The sequence below is a fragment of the Hibiscus syriacus genome, unplaced genomic scaffold (genome assembly GCF_006381635.1).
Source record: "Hibiscus syriacus cultivar Baekdansim isolate YM2019G1 unplaced genomic scaffold, ASM638163v2 tig00110597_pilon, whole genome shotgun sequence".
Classification (NCBI taxonomy): domain Eukaryota; kingdom Viridiplantae; phylum Streptophyta; class Magnoliopsida; order Malvales; family Malvaceae; genus Hibiscus; species Hibiscus syriacus.
The window spans coordinates 4932347-4954463 of NW_024062795.1; the positions used below are offsets into that span (position 1 = coordinate 4932347).

Below are 22117 nucleotides of genomic sequence, written 5' to 3' on the forward strand. Positions count from 1 at the left end.
TATTGAATTCCTCATCCAGTAATTCCATGGAATTTGGAACCCCGAGTGAGCAGCAAGCACTTGGAAGCTTCTTCTTCTTGCTTGGCTCATTTGGACCATAGTTGCAGCAGATAGGTAGCAATAGAAGCAGGTGATAATAAATCTAAAATATGTAGGTCTTTTGTTCTTCTTCTTCCTTGTAATATATTTGCACCAGTTTTCTGTCAAGGAAATAATGTAATCAAGGCTCTAGTTGCTGTTCAACCACAGTATAAAGCAAATGTAATCGTTTTGGATCATCCGCCATCTGGTTTGGAGTCATGACAGATTCAGATTTAAGATATGTTCATCTAGTTCCTTTTCCTTTTCCTTTTTCTTCTTTTGTCTTGAACTATGCTAAAATTAAAAATTGATTGCGGATGTTTTTATAAGGGTAAAGTACACAAATGATCATCTAATTATAGGTATTGTTTTGTTGAATCTCCCGACTATTAAAAGTTATAAAATAATCCCCAAAATATAATACGTTGTTTTGTTGAGTCATTCGACCGTTAAAGGTTACAAAATGATCATTCGACTATTCATTTGTTGCAAACTCATTCTTTTTCATTAAAAAATTGATAACAGTCTGAGCTTGACGATAACCTGTTGACTAAGATATGATAGTCGTTTAAGATTTTGTGATCAAATTTTATCATACCACAGTCAGTAGGTTAACGTTCAACTCAAAATGTCGTCGATTTTTTAACAAAAAAGGATGAGTTTGGAACATATGAATAGTCAGATAATTTTTTTGTAACTTTTAATAATTGAATGACTCAATAAAGTAACTTCAAGTAACTTCTTATAATCGGTGAATCATTTGTGTACGTTACCTGTTTTATAATTCTATATTAAATTAATAAAATATATAAATATTTGAAATTAAATATATTAGTATGTCTATTATTTAACAAATATATCATACTCCTATTAGAAATTAAATAATTAAAACGTAAATTAATTAATAATCGAATGATTATGAATATAATTTATTGAAATAAAAAAATTACAATTAAGAGTTGATTAAATAAAACGGTAAAAGTAGAACAAAAACGCCTCATTATTTTTTTCAACATAAAAAAAGCCTCATTAGTTAAAGTAAAGCTAGCGGGTCGGTTCTCCCTCCCGATTGAGAGAGGTAGGGTTTGGGTTGTGGTTGTCGATTTCGAAGGAGAATCGAAGTGGGTGCCTCAATTGTATTTCGGCATTGCCCCCATCAAAAGACAATGGCGGGCATAACAGTAGTCATCTGGATAGTAGCATTTCTTATAGAAGCACGAATAGGAGGCATGAGAGCAATGTTAGTGCTTCATGCTCATCAAGCAAAAGAGTAGAAGAGGGTAGTTATTCAAGGGAAGATGAAGGTCTAAGAGACGAGGAGATCAATGAATTTCTTCAGTCAAGGTTTGTACTGAATTTATACGGAAAAAATCATTATGTTGAGGAAGAATTAGTGGTTTGACAGGATGAGTCTCTTGGCATTTGAAGCCCCTCCTTAGCCTATGCATGTTGACTTAGATGGTTATTAGGGAAAGCAAACGGTGAAATGTTTCCTCAACTGACCTGAAACCTATTTTATGATGACAGGGTGAAGCATGGTCGAGGTTCTATAGGTTCAAGGATGTATGACACTGGACCTTATCTGCCCACAAGTTCTACGTTCCCAGGGAAGCTTCCGACAACCTCCCTCGGAATGGAACATCTTGTCAAGTTGGGTCCTGAGAAGCCTTCTTCACTGAGGCATGATGAGTCTTTTTTCGATTCAGATCCCCATGTACATAGAAAGAAGAAAGATAAGGACGACCTTGCGAGATCGGATAAAAAACACAGTAAGAAGCACAAATCTAAAGAAAAAGGTAGAGATAAGTAGAAGAAAGAAGAGAACAGAAGTGAACATAGCAAGTGAAGCTGAATATTTGTCAACTTCTGTATACTACTGGATTCTTAGTTCTTATTCTATGATGCTAATTGATCATATATGCTTGAACACCAGAGTTTGAGTTTTTCCTTCTCTGATCCCTCTTTATACCGCCATCTAGAGGAGACGACTGCCAACTAAGCATTTTAGCAGAAAAACTTGCATTAAGACGGATATCATGAGTCGTTGTACTGATGATCTATCTCGTCAAAGATCTCCTCCTGGCCAAGGGCACAAACATAAGGCAAATGTGTGAGGAACTGTTGACAGAAGAGGAATCAGATGCTTGCTGCTAAATATGGTAAAGGGTAATGATACCTGTAAAAGCTCTTCAATGATATCTTCCATTGTTATTATGCCAACAGCCTCTTCGGAGTGTCTCGGGAGTGGATTGCCATTTAGATATAGGACGTCTGAATCAACCCCGTTTGTCCACTTCCTGCTCCGAGAACCACTAGAATTACCAGCGATGGGAAAGCTTTTCCATTTCTTAAGTGAACGCTTTCATCTTAAAGAACTATCTCGGTGATGTTTGTCACCGTCTATGTCGACTTTCACTTCTGGCAAGGGACCATGTCAAGAGACAAAGATCACAATAATAAATATCAGTGGCAAGAATTTCATCATAAATATGTTCATACGATCTGCTAAATCATGGTATGAGTGAAAATTGGAAAGAATATGTCCCAGGGAGGCTGATACTTACTCCTAACAGAGTTACTAGAGGGCGTCTGATCTGTCTTGTTGCATTGTCTTACAACGAAGGCCATGCGGCTATGACCCTTTTAAAATTCATTTAATATATCATACAATGGCAACGATTCTCGAACCGTATAACATCCAAATATATTTATACATATAAGCAATCAAAGTGTCAAAGGGGTGTGTCGTAACCGGTTTTCGTCCGGACACAAATTTTTACTTGGCGGGAAAAATAATGTAGATACAAAATAATTAAAAAAAATGGTTTGGGAGTCGTCATCGGCCTTTTGGGTCAGGTAGGTCGAATACCTAAAAATTATCTTTTAAAAGAGTTTTTTAAGAAAACATCAGTTAAAAGATAAACTGATCCGCGTTTAACCAAAAATTTGTTCTTTTTAGAAATAAAAAGGGATTCGTGGTCAGTTACGTTTAGGGAATGATTAGCACCCCTACAACGCCCAAAATTGGTACTTATTAATTATAAATTGTCTCTATTATTGAAAATTTAAAAGTTCAAAAATATATTTAATCCATAATTCTGTTAAGTTTATTAATATAATTTTAAGATAATATATTAATATATATATTTTATTAAACAAGATATTTATTTATTTAGAAATATCAGAAAAGGGCTTCTAGGTGCTATAAGACAGCTCATTTCTTAATATTAAAAAAATAAATAAATTTTAATAAAATATAATATAAAAATAGATTTATATATTAAAATATTTTTTATCAGAAAATGGACATCCAGTTGCTTTAAGACTGTCCTTTCTTAATATTGATATATATTAAAATATGATTGAAATGATTTAAAAATAATATATTAAATTTATAAATAGTATTTTCATAAAATAAATAAACATTATTTATATATATTTATAAGACTTAGATAAATATTATATATATATATATATATATATATATTGACATAAATAATAAATAATAATAGTAATACTAATGATAAATATATAATCATAAATATATGAAAGTAAAATATGATTAATAAAATTAAAACATAGTATTAAAATGTAAAAAGTAATAAATCTTGTAAAATAAATGAAAATATTAATCTTAGAGACTAAATTATAATCTAATAAAATTAAATACTTAATTTATAATTTATTTAAAACTACAGGGATTAGATATGCTATTTTATCAATTTATTAATTTAGGGACTAAAATAAAATTATATAAAACATCAGTTATTAAAGGTAAAATATTAAAAATCGCAGACCTAATTCGAATTATTAAAAATATATGTATTAATAGTGTAGTTTGACCTAATTAATTATTAGGGATCAAAATAAAAGTAATTGAAATTACCAGGGACTAAATAAAGTATTTATCCTAAAATATATAAATACTGCTAGGGACTAAATTATAAATTAATAAAGTTAGAAGACCATATTAAAACATATTAAAATTGATTTCAGTGATTAAATTGAAAACATTACAAACGTGGAACACTACGGAAAGGGTTTACCCTTTAGTGAAATTACGCATACACCCTCCCCCAAAACGCTGTCGTTTGAGAGAGGATTTTTAAACCCTTTAACCGGCCCAAAATAGCCATTTTTCTTTCTCTCTCTAGGAGAGAGACTCTCTCGCCTCTCTCTAAATTTCTCTCGATGAAGAAAATCCGACAACCATGCCGGCCACCGCGCTCTGGTGGCAATGACCACGGAAAATTTTAAAACCCCCCAAAATATAGATCGGAACGTGCTAATACCGATTTCGGTGTCCTTTTTCCCTAAAAAGCTCCCAATCGGAGCAAATCTACGAAAGTACCTTCGGTTTTCAAAGGTTTTTGGTGATTCTTGGAGGCTAGTGGTGACTCTGATCGAGGTGTTGTCTTCCTCGGTAAGTTTCTCTCGCTCTTCTCTATTTGTTTTGTGGTTTGCTTTGTGGTTTGTTGGTGTTTTTCTTCAATCTTTGGTCTCTTGCTCTCCGTCTTTGCTTGCTGTGGCCTCCTGTCCGTTTTTTTTGTTTGCAGGTGTGATGAGGCTTTGTAGCCATCCAGGTACTAGCCTCGGACCGGTTCTATTGGTGATTTTCTGGTGAGTCACCATAGCTATGGTGGTGACTCACCATAGGCAACCACGTGGACGGTCAGAGTCATGGCAGCAGAGCTTCTGGAGTGTCGGCGATGAGGTGGCGTGGCACTGGAAGCTTCAGGCAGTGGCGACGTGGCCCTAGGGTATGATACCCTAGGGTTTTCATATGGCTCAATGGTGGCCGTTGGATCTTTCCAGATCCAATGGCGGTGATTAGCTGGCGGCTAGGGCATGAGATGATACAAATCCTAAACATTTATGGTTACTATTGGGCTACCGAATATGGGCCTCTGTATTTGGGTTGGGTCTGTAATAGTAAATAAATAAAATTATTTAATAATAATAATAATAATATAATAATTATAATTATAATTATAATAATAAAATATAAATAATATTCAAATGAAAAAAACGAGTATCTTCAGCCCCTCTTTGCTTATTCTTGTATTAACAAGAATAGGGAAAAGACGAAAAGATAATAAGTTTTTTTTTTCATTTGACTTCACTTGATTATGATGGAAATGTTGAACAAATTCTTCTTTGGGATTAGTTCTTCTCATTATGAACTTTTTCACTGGGAAAGGCGATTTATCTCCTTCTGTGATGTAATCTAGCAAAAAGTTGAACAAATTCTCCTCCTTCTTCATATGAGTTCTTCTCATTATGAACTCCTTCTGGAAATGCTGATACTGATCTATTTTCTTCTGTGATAGCATCAAACAAAGGTTGAACAAGCTCTTCTCATTATGAACTTCTTCTTCCTTCTTCATATGAGTTCTTCTCATTATGAGCTTTCTCTGGAAAAGTTAATCCATCAAGTGATGAATTCAGGCAAAAGGTTGAACAAATTCTTCTCATTATGAATTTCTTCTTCCTCTTCAGATAAGTTCTTCTCATTATGAACTTTCTCTGGAAATGTTGATCCATCAAGTGATGAATTCGAGCAAAAGGTTAAACAAGTTCTTCTCATTATGAACTTATTCTTCCTTCTTCAGATGAGTTCTTCTCATTATGAATACTTCTGGAAATGTTGATCCATCAAGTGATGGATTCGAACAAAAGGTTAAACAAGTTCTTCTCATTATGAACTTCCTCTTCCTTCTTCAGATGAGTTCTTCTCATTATGAACACTTCTGGAAATGTTGATCCATCAAGTGATGGATTCAAGCAAAAGGTTAAACAAGTTCTTCTCATTATGAACTTCCTCTTCCTTCTTCAGATGAGTTCTTCTCATTATGAACACTTCTGGAAATGTTGATCCATCAAGTGATGGATTCGAGCAAAAGGTTAAACAAGTTCTTCTCATTATGAACTTCCTATTCCTTCTTCAGATGAGTTCTTCTCATTATGAACACTTCTGGAAATATTGATCCATCAAGTGATGGATTCGAGCAAAAGGTTGAACAAGTTCTTATCATTATGAACTTCTTCTTCCTTCTTCAGATGAGTTCTTCTCATTATGAACTCTTCTGGAAATGTTGATCCATCAAATGATGAATTCAAGCAAAAAGTTGAACAAGTTCTTCTCATTATGAACTTCTTCTTCCTTCTTCAGGTGAGTTCTTCTCATTATGAACTCTACTTGGAAATGTTTTAAGAAAAAAACATTCTGCACTGTAGGGCTTACAGCTGACCCGAAGGTTTTGAAAACATCAAAAAGCTCCCGAAGGCTTTTTGGAAACATCATGCACTGTAGGACTTACAGATGACCCTAAGGCTTTGAAAACATCAAAAAGCTCCCGAAGGCTTTTTGGAAACATCATGCATTGTAGGACTTACAGATGTGAGAAATAGTTTACTAAGTAAGAAACTATGAAAATCGTCTTCTTACTATTCAACAATTTCATTTTTAGAAAATATTGAATGAGAAACTATGAAAACCGTTTTCTCATTATTTTTCAAAATAACATGTTGATTGGGTAACATGCCCCAATCTCAAGATAATGCTCACTCTTGCGGATTACGTTCATCTATTCTTCAGATGTTTGCGTGATTCATGTATTTACGGTTTTGAATACCTTCTTCTTGTAAGGTATTTTTTTACCCTGAATCTTCTTGTTCTTCCGAAGATCTATAAAACTTCATGTTTGAATGCACTTAGATGTATCAATGTAATGCATTATCTATTGTGTAAATTATATTCTTATGAATGTTGATGCAATCTTCATTTGACTTCAAAGTGGTGAACTTGGTCTTCTTTCACTTCATCATTTATTGCCAGGATTACCTCTGGAGTGTAGCAACTTATGCTATCAAGCTTTCATTTCTGCAGAATCATCTGATCAATCTGTATCTTGGTGTCTTCTTTGCATCATTTAAGTCTCAGAAGAAATGTTTCATTTGTGAAACTCTTGCTGTAGTCATAACTATGACTTTGATGCCCCATTTTATCTTGGATAAAACCAGCTTTCTTTGTTGGGACTTGTGTAGAAATTCAATAAAGCTTTCATCTTTGAAAAGAGAATCTATCATCTTTAAAAAGAGAATCTATCATCTTTGAAGAGAGAATCTATCATCTTTGAAGAGAGAATCTATCATCTTTGAAGAGAGAATCTATCATCTTTGAAGAATGTAGATGTAGATATGTCTGACTTAGCAGGGATTAATTAGGAGAGTAGAGTATGTTCTAATTTGACTCTTTGAAACACATCACAAGGAAGATTTATTCTAATTCCTTTCATGTCTCCACATATAATCAGATCTTGAATAAGGCAACTTGGACCATATCATGTCGAGATGCTTAACAATAACTTGTCGTTCAATCTTAATTAGCTCCACCAGTTTCTTGTTGTTAAAAATTTCAGCTCTCCTTTCTGTGGAAAGAAATATTCATCATATCTCACTTCTACCCTTGAGGTTGAAGAAGACAAACTTCATCTTGGACCAATAAATGGAAACCATCTGATCATAATATTGGTTCAACATCAGAATGACTGGTTCGTAAAACATTTGTCAATACATTCATCATCTCATGTGGTTTATGCTCAGATGCTAGTAAAACATTTGACAACACATTCATCCTTTCCTGTGGCTTCTGCACAGATGCTATTTGACAACACATTCATTATTTCATGTGACTTATGCACATATTTCTAGTCAGGGAGGTTCTTTCGTAGAGCTCAGAACTTTCGTATAATGTCACAAGACCACTTGAGAATAAAACTCAATAGGAATATAAATGAGATGCTGGTGTGACCAAAAAGTTGATCAAATTCGCGAGATATGCTAGTGATGAATTGAATAAGAGATACTAATTGATCTTGATATTGTCTCAGGCAAGGGTAAGTGTGATATTGATCATGTTTTCTTCCATAACAAGTGTTGTAGGAAGTAGAAACACTTCAGCTATAGGATCCATGTACATAAGAAGGTTTATGGAATTCTTACTATTGGGGATGAAACACATTGGATAAACCAAATAGATGAAAATTCAGTTCACCCTGGCTGATAATGATAACCCTAGTAACAACGGGAATAAGAATAACATAAACTGAGCCTCTTTATTTGTTCAATATCATCAAGTAAACAAACACTGATGAGAAAAATAGATTCGTGATCTCAATAGCATGATTGAAACTAACTGTCTGGAATCTCAACGAAATATTTCCAATCATTACCGACACAAAATACAAAATTCAAAGCCGATATTTTAAGAAACTGAACCCTGGATCAAATAGTTTGCCTAGGGACCATCCTTATTCATGCAACCGTGATGTAGCTTAATAAAGAACATGTTGTCGTGTGAAACATGATTTAAGAAGATTGAGTATTTGAAACCATTCTTGCTGAGTAGATATTTGTTCAACAATATGATCCTGATGTAACTGTCTGATGAACGAAACAATAATGTATAGTCAGCTCCACTGTCACTGTTTCACCATTTTCCTTCTTCATATCTTTCTGTCTCATTGGAAATATTTTTTCAAATCAATGATCTTTAACACATGATGATATGGGCCTTCAGCATGTCCCAGCATTGCTGATACGAACGTTCAAAAATGCATCAACAGTTCTAATTCTGATTGAAATGGGCTTTCAGCATGCCCCGATATTTGCTTCTTGTTAATCTGAGCCTTTAAAATGCTCCATATGAATCTGTCTAAAGTAACCTTTAAAATGCCCCAACATTTGCTGATACAGATGTTACAAGTGTGCTCAACATTACTTCTTGTTTAGATGAGCCTCTAAGAATGCCCAAATATTCATATTGTTGTGAGCCTTCAAAATGCCCCAATATTCTATTTCTGGTTGAAATGGGCCCTCAAGATATCCCTCTAGATCTGTCTGAATTGGGCTTTCGAGATGCCTCAATTTTTTATTTCTGGTTTACTCTCGACGTCTGTTTGACTGAAATTTCATGATCCCCACGAGGTCCAATTTTGATAATGAACTATTGTAGGTACTTGTAGCTTTATTCGTGCCCCAAATCTGTTTATCTTGAATACTCTCATTCTGGTGTCACTAAACAGTAGTATCATCAAGTAACTGGAGAAATTCTCTTCATGTTGTCACAAACTTAAGAAGTACTCAATCATTCTGACAGAAACGTCTGAGATATGTGTCTTTTGAATGAGGTGACCATTTTCTATATCTGGAGGGATCTAGTCAGACAGAGTAGTATAAATTGCTTGGTAATTCATTCCAGGCTGACATAGTGAACCTTGTTTTCAGTGAAGGCTATTTCTGGAATATACTTTTCTGTGGGAGAGAAACCAATTTATGTGAACAGTAATCTGATGCAACAGCAAGACTACATATGCAGTGGTACAGGCTTTTGAAAAATCTGCACTCATGCAACATGTTGATTCTGATAACAACTCATCTGATTATGAAGTGATCTTTCAGGATGATTTCATAGATATTGAAAGTTCTTATCGAGGAAATCCTGAATTTTGATTCTGATGAGGAGAATAAACTATTATACTTGACGAAAATTGGGGTACTCAGAAGCTGAGACTTCAATAGCCATGAAGAGATGTGGTCTGAATTCATCAATTGCAGAGTTGACAGATTCTGAATTCATCAATTGCAGAGTTGACAGATTTTATATGTGCTGCTCAAATATCAAAGGTTGCTGACGCACTTCTTCTGGTAGAAGATAGGAATCCATTATGCAATGATCCTAATTACAAGAAAAGGCTAAACTCGAGCTATGATTTTTGGGAAAGGAATAAGCAGAAGAAGCTTGAAAAGAAGCTTCTTAATGAAGACGATCATGCAGTTCATCTTTCAATTCCAATAATTGGTTCTGGGGTTCTTACCGAACCAGATCAGATAACTCAAAGAACACTTCCAGAAGATGCTATTGGGTCTCTTTATTTCTACTATGAGCAAATTCATCTTTTAAATCCAATGATTAGTTTTGGGGTTCATACCAAATCATATCAGATAACTCAAAGAACATTTCCAGAAGATGCTATTGGGTCTCCTTATTTCTACTAAGAGAACGTGGCACTTGCTCCAGTTAATGTTTGGACTGAAATATCATAGTACTTATTCGATGTAGAGCCAGAATTTGTAGATTCAAAGCATTTTCATGCTGCTACACTAAAAAGGGGCTATATTCATAATCTGCCAATTGAGAACAGATTTCCTCTTATCTTGTTTTCTCCACGCACTATGTATGATATTTTTCCATTGACAAAGAAATGATGGCCTTCCTGGGATCCAAGAACAAAGTTGAACTGTTTACAAACATGTACAAGAAGTTCCAAATTGACAGAAAGGATCTGTAAGGCTCTTGAAGTTTATGACGATGAGCCACCTTCGAGTGTCCATAAGTATATTTTAGATGAATGCCGAAAATGGAATCTAGTATGGGTTGGAAGGAATAAAGTTGCTCCATTTGAACCTGATGAGGTGGAAATGCTTCTAGGTTTCCCTAAAAACCATACCCGATGAGGAGGATCTGCTAGAGACATGTTCCCCGGTGGTATCAATGTCCTGTCTCTTTTCTCTGGAATCAGTGATGCAGAGGTTGCCTTATACTGTCTTGGTATACCTTTGAAAACAAATGTGCAAGAACTGAATGATGATCGGTTGGAGCAATTGATGAGTAGATTTGGCGGATTCGACCTTGTTGTCGGTAGCATCTTGTGTAACAACCTTAATGGAAGCACTAAACATCATCAAGATGGACTCGAGGATTTTTGTTGGTGTATTTTCTTGCAATGACTGTCACAGTGACTGTCTCTACTGCTGCTCCAAAATACACACTGCCATATCCCACTCTTCCCTAACCATGGAAAGGTTTAGTTGATGATAAAACTGGTTATCTCAACTTTTGGAATCCTGTACAACATACAAGTGTAGAATCTGTTCCAATGTCTTATTCTGTGCCATAAGTTCTCAATTTCAAATTTAGCAATCTTCTGAAGGACATAATGGATATAATCCTGACAAGGAAAATAATCGGCATGGAAGAGGCAGCAATGATGCATCAAGACTTGAACCAGTATCACAGTATAACCAGAGTGCAGATGGTGGACTTGTTCATTCCCATAATATACCTTAATGGGACTTATAACTCTGTGATGTAATCTTCTAGAGAACAAGGATTGATGGCTGGGGAAAATAATTTGTCTGGTGATGCTTATTGCCCTCAGCATGAGATAAATGATAATTTTTCTTGATGAATTGCTAATAATGTCACAGGAGATCGTTACAAGTTCAATTCTCCAGACTTTCTGGTTTCTTGGACCACTTGCTTTCAAGAAAGTGAAATGCTTCATTATTCTGGCATTGTTTTTTTTTCTACAATAGAGGTAGAATAAACAACAATTGCTTCAAGGACCTTCCTTATTTGAGACTGTCCTGTTTGAAAATGTTTTTTCTCATTTTCTTTATTAAAGAATGAAAGAATTTTGTAAAGTATTACCCCTTTCAGGTTCACAATATAATCAAATCATAAACAATGAATTTAATGAATATCAAATAAATCAACTATACTTTTAAATCATTCAAAAATCATAGTCCTATGGCAAGTGTCAAAATTATTGACAGATTTGAGGTGTAGGTTGATTTTGGTAAAGTAGGTTCTTTCAAGTTGGTTCAGTATGTCGCTTCGGGCTTCCACTAACTTGAAGAATTGGTAATTATGCTCATCTTGTAGAGATGCTTCTCGTTTTCAAATTCTCAGGAACATCTTTTGGGATGTGCGGTGCTTCATTTAAGAGCTTAAGATCATCTCTTATGTCGTTGTTGCACCATTCAATATTCGAGCCGCCTTTTCAGGTTTTTAACTCGAATCCTCCTTTGGTTCTAATATGTTATTTAAAAATTTACATCTTGAACCCCCCTTTTATCATTTTTCATATCATGCATTAAAGATTTTAAAAACCAATTTTTGTAAATAAAAATCAATCTTGAGAGGCAGAATGAATTCTGAAGATATTCTCTTTAGATGCCTTCAATCTTGCTTTACTTGACTTAGATATGCCTTGCTGGGGATTTTTCCATCATCTGGATCCCTCTAGACTGCCAAATTTTGGATTCATTTCCAGTTTTTCATATCTTCATCATTTCTTGCTCTTCTTGTTGAATATGAATATCTGAATTAATTGTACTTGATCCATCTTGTAACTTGAGGCTCCATGGAGTCACCCATCTTGATTCAATTTCTCCTTTTTTTCTTTCTTTTTTCTTTTTCCTTCTTCTTTCTTTGTTGGATGAGTATAAGACTTCAATTGCTTTGAACACCTCCTTTTCCTTTTTGTCATTTTTTCTTCTTCAAGTATAATATTTCTTGACAGAATCTGAGTTTATTTGGTTTCTCATAACTTTCCCATCCGTTTTTGCCAAGATCAACGCTTCTCGGGAAAAGGCCTTTTTTCAACATAGGTCCCTTCTCAATTAGACATTCGTTTCCTACAGAAATCTTTATGTATAGGCAATATTAGATCACACTCTTAGAACTCTCTTGGATGTACTTTCTGTTCGTGACCTTTCATCATCCATTTCTGATACATCTGCCCATGGCAAATAGCTTTCAATTGGTTCTCATCAATAAGGTTTAATTGATCAAATCGAAATTGGATACATTCAGTCTTCTCCAATTTTTCCTCCTTTAGGATACAAAATAATGGGATCTCAACTTCAATTGGTAATACTGCTTCCATCCCATAGACTAAACAATAAGGTGTTGCCCCAGTAAATGTTCGTACAGTAATTCAATATGCATATAAGGCACCAATCTTTGTAAACTTCAGTGGTCTTTGTAATGATCCTCTTAAGGTTCTTATTTGCTCCTACAAATGCCCCATTTATCTTTGGGCGATATGTTACTGAATTTGCATGCTTGATCAGTGTGCGAAGTTCAGTTATCTCATACATAGAAGTCCTTATAAAAAGAGGTATCTCCAGGGGGATGAATATTCAAGATTAACTTTATTTACATGAAAAAAATGTAATTAATGCATGATATATTTATTTCAATCAATCACTTTTTCCTTCTTCTTTGAGTATGCCCTAATCACTCGAAATTATCTTCAATGAGTTGGTCCATGATGCCTCATCTCGTCTCTTCTTGTAGTAAGATTCACGGATAACTGAAAGTTTGGTTCTTTTGAGGTTTTTTTTATGATGGCATTGTATTTGGAAGGTCAAATGTGTGACTTTTGAAGTCATATATATGGTAGAAAGGGTAATATCATAAACCAACCAACTCTATTCGAGAAGGTAAACATCTAGAGTTGGTGTCTCAAAAATAGGTAGAGACATTTCTTCAGAGTCTCAGATAAATGTACGGTCAAAATTTGGTTTTAGTAAGGATCAAGTAATTGGCATTGGATGGAAGGTATAATTTTATCACTTGCCAAAGATATATAATTCTTGAAAAATTAAAAGAATATTTAATCTACTTGATACTCAATAATCTCAAGATTAAAAATTGATTCCTTGCTCATAACCATAAAAGCAATACACATTTATTTATTGCACAAAAGCGGAGAAAAGAAACAAAAAACAAGTTCAAACAAGATGCTGAAAATAGAAAGTACTACAGTGGTAGATAACACTTCCACTTGTTTATGCATCATTACTCCTCTAATGTTGGGTGTGTAATAGGATCAGGGCCATTATCCTCATTTGCCCCCCAATTCTTGATAATTTCTTGTGTCAAGACTCCCTTGTCGACGAGTGTCTCTATTTCCTTTAACAGTGACCAACAATTCCCTGTTGAATGTCTAGATATCCCCAAGTGAAAATTACAGAAGCTATTTTGAACATAGCAATGGGCATAAGGCTTTGGTGACACCTTCACCAATCTTGGTGTAATATATTGACCTTTAACCAAATGAGGGTACAGGTCTGAGATAGATTCTTGAAACACCTTCAGAGTTTTTCTCGCTAGCGAGGCTATCACCTTCTTTGATCGCTCTGAACGACTGAATGCTCTCATGTTATCGAGGGGGTTCTGGGTGCTCATTTCAGCTATAATTGGGGTAGTGTTCACCAAACTCCTTAGATTGCCCCTTGGGACCAAATCTTGAATATGTCTTGAATTACCATACTCTCTAATAGGTTCTTGATCATCAGACAATATCACATCGAACTCATCATTATCATTCAGAACCTTATTCACAGCCTTCATAGCGGGATTCTTTAAGGGTTTCTCTCCATGGAGTACAACATTTATCAGGTCCATCAGTTTTGTCATTTGCTCTTTTGAATTATTATGGGATTTTTTTACTTGATCAATCATCTCTTGTTGAGTCTTGATAAGTTGCTCTTGTAGTTTCTCAATTCTACCAACCCTTGCTAAAATCTCATTCATGGTTATTATCTCTCTTTAGGAAGACCAAGTTAGCTCCACTTTGATTTCAAAAATTCTGTCATGGAATCTTCCCCGAATTATTCCACATGTTTAAATGTATGCAAAATATTTTTAAACAAAATGTAAATATGTAAAGATGCAAACGCAAAAAAATGAGAATATGAATACAAACGTAAAAATGCAAATATAAAAATGTGAATGTAACCATAAAAATGTAAATTGTGCAATACAAAAGGAAACATAAAAGTATAAATGCAAAATGAAAAATGCAAGGATGCAAAATGCAAATGTATGTATGAAAAGGTGTTACTCAAGAGTGATCATCTTAGAACAGATTTCATTGAACACAAAAGTTTTAGTACATCAAACAAAACTTTACATATAAGGATATCTTTCACTTCTAACTTCTCCAAATCCCAGTTAGTTTCCATTTATGCTCAAAAGTTGAGTCTTCAGTCTGCTTCATCTCCTTGTAAAGTCAGCTAAATCTATTATTTAAGAACCATATTATTTGTCTGGACTGCAACTTCTTCTATGAGATTCTCTTTCATCTTCTGTGTCACTTCTCGGAGTTGCTCATTTTCCCTTGTAAGGGATCATTTCTGTCCAAGAAGTTCTTGAACAAGGTCTTCATATATGTTGCAGTTCTTTTCAGCTTGGTGACCCCTGTTATCCACTCTTCTGGGGTGTTTCCTATGCCAATATTTTGAAAGGCTTGACTGATTTTCTGGAAATCTTCATGCATGGTTTCCATTTTTGTGCTCAATTTCTTGTTTTGATCGTTCAAGTCCTTCAAATAACATGCTTGAGCTTCATAAAAACCTTCACTACTCTGAATGCCCTGACTGATGCTCTTACCATAGACTGCTTTTGGTATCAATTTGGCAGGATCTTTGTGGAGTACTTTTGGTATTAATATAACAGGATCTCTGTGTGCATTGCTTGCTTCTATCCTCGGAGTTTCCTCAAGATGTCTTTCCTTGGCCGCATTATATTTTGTTTGATCATAAAACTTTTTGTCCATTTACGATTTCTTTCTAATTTGATGAACAGTATTTCAAGTCAACACCTTTTGGTTATGCCATGATCATGTAATGCAGGCACAAAACAAAAGAAATCAATATAAACAAGTTAAAACAAAACAAAATGTATGAAAAATAAAAGTGAGAAAGGAAATAAATAAATTGGTAAGTACCAATTAATGAAAAGAAAATATTCTACCTATCATGGTATATAATATATCCTAACCTCATGTTTTCTAGTTCCATGATTTGTTTGGAAAAATTAACCTAACAACATGATTACTAGTTCGCAGGCATTTATTCAAAGAGAAAAATAATAAATTAAATAAATTAAAAGCTAGAGCTTATTTCTCCTTTGTGTACACCTATGAACAGAGGTTCAGTACTGTCTTAGATCAGGTGAATTTCTAGGGTTTATTATATGCGGAGTTTCAGTTCTAGGAGTAAAGGTACTCGAATTGTCCTAGTTGATGCCCCCTTGGGCTGTCAAACCCTCAATCCTAGTCCATTACAGACTTAAGCAGATCGAGTTCAATTCGAGGGGACACATTTCTCTATGCCTGACACGGAGAATAAATTCTCACGAAGACATAGAGCATATGAACCCCGAAAGTTACTTGCTAGGTCTGACACGGAGAATAAATTCTCACGAAGACGTCGCTTTCACTCCCACTTAAAAGGGACAAACTCAATTATAGAGCTTATGTTATACAATGTAAGTGTTGTGTGTGAGGAGAAATGTTCAAACCTCTGACAGAAAAATAAATAATGAAATAAAATACTTGCAAATAAAATGAAATATTAATAATATATATAAATACTATGAAAATAAAAAGTATATATATATAAAAAAGAATTATAAATTAAATATATGAATTTATAATTTATAATTAATAGAGACAATTTATAATTGATTTTAAAAGCTTGACAGTCCCCAGCAGAGTCGCCAAGCTGTCGTAACCGGTTTTCGTCCGGGCACAAATTTTTACTTGGCGGGAAAAATAATGTGGATACAAAATAATTAAAAAATGGTTTGGGAGTCGCCATCGACCTTTTGGGTCAGGTAGGTCGAATACCTAAAGATTATCTTTTAAAAGAGTTTTTTAAGAAAACATCAGTTAAAAGATAAATTGATACGCGTTTAACCAAAAATTCGTTCTTTTTAGAAATAAAAAGGGATTCGTGGTCGGTTACGTTTAGGGAATGATTAGCACCCCTACAACGCCCAAAATTGGTACTTATTAATTATAAATTGTCTCTATTATTGAAAATTTAAAAGTTCAAAAATATATTTAATCCATAATTCTGTTAAGTTTATTAATATAATTTTAAGATAATATATTAATATATATATTTTATTAAACAAGATATTTATTTATTTAAAAATATCAGAAAAGGGTTTCTAGGTGCTTTAAGACAGCTCCTTTCTTAATATTAAAAAATAAATAAATTTTAATAAAAAATAATATAAAAATATATTTATATATTAAAATATTTTTTATCAGAAAATGGACATTCAGTTGCTTTAAGACTGTCATTTCTTAATATTGATATATATTAAAATATGATTGAAATGATTTAAAAATAATACATTAAATTTATAAATAGTATTTTCATAAAATAAATAAATATTATTTATATATATTTATAAGACTTAGATAAATATTATATATATATATATTGACATAAATAATAAATAATAATAGTAATACTAATGATAAATATATAATCATAAATATATGAAAGTAAAATATGATTAATAAAATTAAAACATAGTATTAAAATGTAAAAAGTAATAAAGCTTGTAAAATAAATGAAAATATTAATCTTAGAGACTAAATTATAATCTAATAAAATTAAATACTTAATTTATAATTTATTTAAAACTACAGGGATTAGATATGCTATTTTATCAATTTATTAATTTATGGACTAAAATAAAATTATATAAAACATCAGTTATTAAATGTAAAATATTAAAAATCACAGACCTAATTCGAATTATTAAAAATATATGTATTAATAGTGTAGTTTGACCTAATTAATTATTAGGGATCAAAATAAAAGTAATTGAAATTACCAGGGACTAAATAAAGTATTTATCCTAAAATATATAAATACTTCTAAGGACTAAATTATAAATTAATAAAGTTAGAAGACCGTATTAAAACATATTAAAATTGATTTCAGTGATTAAATTGAAAACATTACAAACGTGGAACACTGCGGAAAGGGTTTACCCTTTAGTGAAATTACGCATACACCCTCCCCCAAAACGCTGTCGTTTGGGAGAGGATTTTTAAACCCTTTAACCGGCCCAAAATAACTATTTTTCATTCTCTCTCTGGGAGAGAGACTCTCTCGCCTCTCTCTAAATTTCTCTCAATGGAGAAAATTCAGCAACCATGCCGGCCACCGCGCTCCGGTGGCAATGACCACGGAAAATTTTAAAACCCCCCAAAATATAGATCGAAACGTGCTAATGTCGATTTCGGTGTCCTTTTTCCCTAAAAAGCTCACAATCGGAGCAAATCTACGAAAGTACCTTCAGTTTTCGAAGGTTTTTGGTGATTCTTGGAGGCCTGTGGTGACTCCGATCGAGGTGTTGTCTTCCTCGATAAGTTTCTCTTGCTCTTCTCTTTTTGTTTTGTGGTTTGCTTTGTGGTTTGTTGGTGGTTTTCTTCAATCTTTGGTCTCTTGCTCTCCGTCTTTTCTTGCTGTGGCCTCCTGTCCGTTTTTTTTGTTTGCGGGTGTGATGAGGCTTTGTAGCCATCCAGGTACTAGCCTCGGACCGGTTCTATTGGTGATTTTCCGGTGAGTCACCATAGCTATGGTGGTGACTCACCATAGGCAACCACGTGGACGGTCAGAGTCATGGCAGCAGAGCTTCTGGAGTGTCGGCGACGAGGTGGCGTGGCACTGGAAGCTTCAGGCAGTGGCGACGTGGCCCTAGGGTATCATACCCTAGGGTTTTCATATGGCTCAATGGTGGTCGTTGGATCTTTCCAGATCCAATGGCGGTGATTAGTTGGCGGCTGGGGCATGAGATGATACAAACCCTAAACATTTAGGGTTACTGTTGGGCTATCGAATATGGGCCTCTGTATTTGGGTTGGGTCTGTAATAGTAAATAAATAAAATTATTTAATAATAATAATATAATTATAATAATAATAATAATAATAATAATAATAATAATAATAAAATATAAATAATATTCAAATGAAAAAAAAACGAGTATCTTCAGGGTGGACGGTGAATGCTTTGCACAATAATACGAATTAAAGTTGTCCACTTTTTCAAGACATGATTTACTATAAAATATCTTGGAATCCTTCGTATAGTAACGCTCTTCACATGCACTGCATCTTCATGGTGGATTGTCAATAGATTCTTGACCTTGAAGATCAAGACTCCAATGATGTTTGTAGGCTGCTCATAATAAACTGGCACTCTGCTATGCCCTTTCTCCAAAACTAAACTCATCAATTCCCTGTCCATAACATGTAATGGTACTTATCTAATGAAAGCTGAGAAAGAGATGCAAATGCTATCTTTCTTGATAATTTACAGAAAATAATACCTGTCAAGCTTGGCATTAATATCGATTGTAAATGTTTCAGATATGGGTGTCATCGCATCTTTAGCTGTTTTCTCGGTAATCTCAAGTGCTCCAGCAATAATTGTTGTCTCGTCATGCGTTAGTTCTAACACCTTTTCCAGCCTAATAAAGGTACAACAAAAGGATCATAAATCTGAAAGTTACGATTAAAAAACAAGTATTGATTCGATATATGGCAACAGCCAAGTAAATAACAACTTGTATATATAGAGAAAACTAAAGGGTTTTTTATGCAATATTTCTCAAAAATGCCGAGAAGCTGTTAAGCACACCTCGTTGCCATGCAAATTTACTAGGGTTTTCAACTCTGCTCTTCGAAAAAGTGCAACGTGTCCATGTCCCAGGAGAAAGTCCAGCTGAATCGATCAAGAGAGCTATATGCAGGAATTTTACAAGCACGGTTGTCGTTCTCACTATGAAAACGGCATTAATGGTGAAGGATTATAGCAATATTCATTCCCTTGCTTATCGGGTAGGCAACAGGAAAACAGATCCAAACAAGAACTTGAACAATAGGAGCCACCGTTGCACCAATTACCAAACCATACCGAGAACAAAGAGATTGTGGTATTATCTGCACATACAATTAAATTGTAATTAGGATATGCATAGAACTTGCTTCCTTTTTAATGCAGTTGTATGCAAATCCACTTTCCAAGAAAAGATTCAAGCGAGAAAATCTGGGGACAATTTTTAAAACGAGTGGAAACTTTTTAGAAAGCAAAAATTATAGCAAATGATTGTAACACACAACAACAAAGTCATATCAAAACATCTCATGTTCAGGGTACCACTTGTGCTGAATTAAAAGCGATAAATCTAATTAAAGTGGATTCACCTCACCAAACAGAAGAATCAAGGTAACCGAAATCAGGATAGCACCCCATGCTGTGACCAGACTATCAAGGAAAATGGGAAGTGCCTGATAAAAGTAACAAAAAACTTACAATATATACATATATATAAAATTTCCAAAATCACGAAACGAGATCATCTATTGGAGATGAATCTATAATATATGTATATATACCTCCATTGAAGCAGCATTGCATAGAAGCGGCGTACAAAGCAACAAATGCTGATTTTTGACAACCGGCAAAATCTTTGCTGCTCGAATAAGGAATAAGTTGGCTTATACATCGTACAGAGAAAAATATGGGGAAGAATTCATTAACCATCACTTTTGTCATGTAATTTCTAAATCTCAATATCTCTAATTAATGGATTCTGTTATTTCATTCGTTTGATTTCCTTTCAGAGAGAGATAGAGGGAACCTAAATTTGAGTGAACAAGCAATTAATACTGATAAGCTCATCAACCACAGTAAAAAGGTAAACATTCTATCATTCCATTAATGATTCGAACTCATTTGCTCCTCATAAATTAAAATAAATCATTGCTAATTTTCTTTTCTTAATCAATTACAGGAAATAAAAGAAAATAAAGAAGTGCCGGCATGTTTACGATTGGCGGGAGTACCAGACTTAGCCAGAACCTCGAGATCAACAAGACTCAACGACATGAGGCCTAACGTAAGGTCGGACATCAATCCGGCGAAGACCACCAACTATACTATTATCACCATGTAAACAAAGAAATCCGTTTCGCAACACTTTAACTCCACCGCCATTCTTGGTTACTCCATTAGCTGTTCAAAAGCAATGCAGCTCGTTGTTTTCTTGTTCAAAGTCTAAAGTCTGTATTGTTAAAGGCTTTTCTCCTCTTCCTGGATGGTTTCATGAAAGGTGTCGTATTTAAGGTGAAGGAGTGGTGGATCAATGGTTACTATGCGATAGACTTTGGCTCATTTTATTTGTTGCCTAGGCTGATGCTTTCCTTGTTTCTGTTTGGGTGTGCGTCGTTTCTTCGGTTTTTCTATAGGGGTGGTTCATTCTTGTTAGTTTTTGCTTGGTTCGTGTTGCCGTAGTAGCGTGATCGGATATAGTTCTGTGTTTTTGGAATCGGTTGTAAACTATTTCCATCCCAAGAACACTCTTTTACCTCCATTTAGATGTAGGGATATTTTTTAATGAGGTCATTAGGACGTTTCTTTGTGTTTTCTTCAATACAAAGAATCCTTTATTTTCAAAAAAAAAAAAAACTCCACCGCCATTCAATTTCTTCTCTCAAAAACAACCTGGAAAAAAGATAGAAAGATTTCAAAATGAAATCCTAGAGCTGTAGTTAGAAAAGCGATGAATCCATTGCCAAAAGCATGTTGTCATACGTTAAGAGCTGTTAGCCTTCTTTTTTAGATAACGCGGAAAAAAGATTTTTGTCATACTATGAACGAGGAAGGAGAGAGATGACGATAGTTGTAGTAGTAAATATATTCGGGTCATTTAATTATATGTTTTATAATAAATCTAGTTATTTTTAAAGATTATAAATAAACAATTTAATTAAAATATTATTATAAATGAATTATTTTTTATTAAATATTAAATGAAATAATGGTTTGATTTGATATGATAATAATTGGTCACTAAAATTTATACATTTCTATTATTTTAATCTTAATTTAAAATAACTTAATAAATTTAACTCTTTATATTTAATTATTTTTATCAATTTAGGTCTTCTCCTCTTAAAAATATTACATTATTTTCTTGTTATTTTTTAGTATAATAACAATTTAGTCGTCACTTGTCATTATTACATGACAAAATGCATATATTTAATTACTGCTTTGATATGAAAGAATCGTTCGACTTAATAATATAGTAAAAAGTAATTAAATTGATAAAAGTTAAATGTAAAGAGTCGCATTTATTTAATTGTTTCAAATTAAGATTAAATTAATAAAAATACATATTTTTTATTTAATATTGACAAATATTACATAATTTTTGAAAAAAAATCTAATAAGTGACTATAGTAATAAAAATGTTATATTTTAAAAATAAATTAAAATTCAAATAAATTGTACTTGAAATGTATATATATTATCAATTTGTTAGGGAAATTTTGCACATCGACCTATCAAAGCCTTAAAATTATTT

The 22117-nt window shown here is 33.6% G+C and overlaps 1 protein-coding gene and 1 pseudogene across 1 annotated transcript; one reads left to right on the top strand and one right to left on the bottom strand.

Moving 5' to 3' along the window:
• Positions 1–26: 26 nt before the first annotated feature.
• LOC120134254 lies at positions 27–2013 on the top strand. Its single transcript, XM_039150717.1, has 4 exons — positions 27–45; positions 197–289; positions 1158–1425; positions 1609–2013. Exons 1-4 carry the CDS (start codon positions 27–29, stop codon positions 1889–1891), a joined length of 663 nt encoding a protein of 220 aa, XP_039006648.1. The 3' UTR covers positions 1892–2013.
• On the bottom strand, positions 2008–20745 carry LOC120134105 (annotated as a pseudogene).
• Between the last annotated feature and the right edge of the window lie 1372 nt (positions 20746–22117).

What these genes read in the sequence shown, in the direction of transcription:
- LOC120134254 (XM_039150717.1), top strand. An exon ending in TTTGGATCATCCGCCATCTG is followed by an intron (nt 290 to 1,157) that starts GTTTGGAGTCAT and finishes CCCGATTGAGAG; the next exon opens with AGGTAGGGTTTGGGTTGTGG. An exon ending in AATGAATTTCTTCAGTCAAG is followed by an intron (nt 1,426 to 1,608) that starts GTTTGTACTGAA and finishes TTATGATGACAG; the next exon opens with GGTGAAGCATGGTCGAGGTT.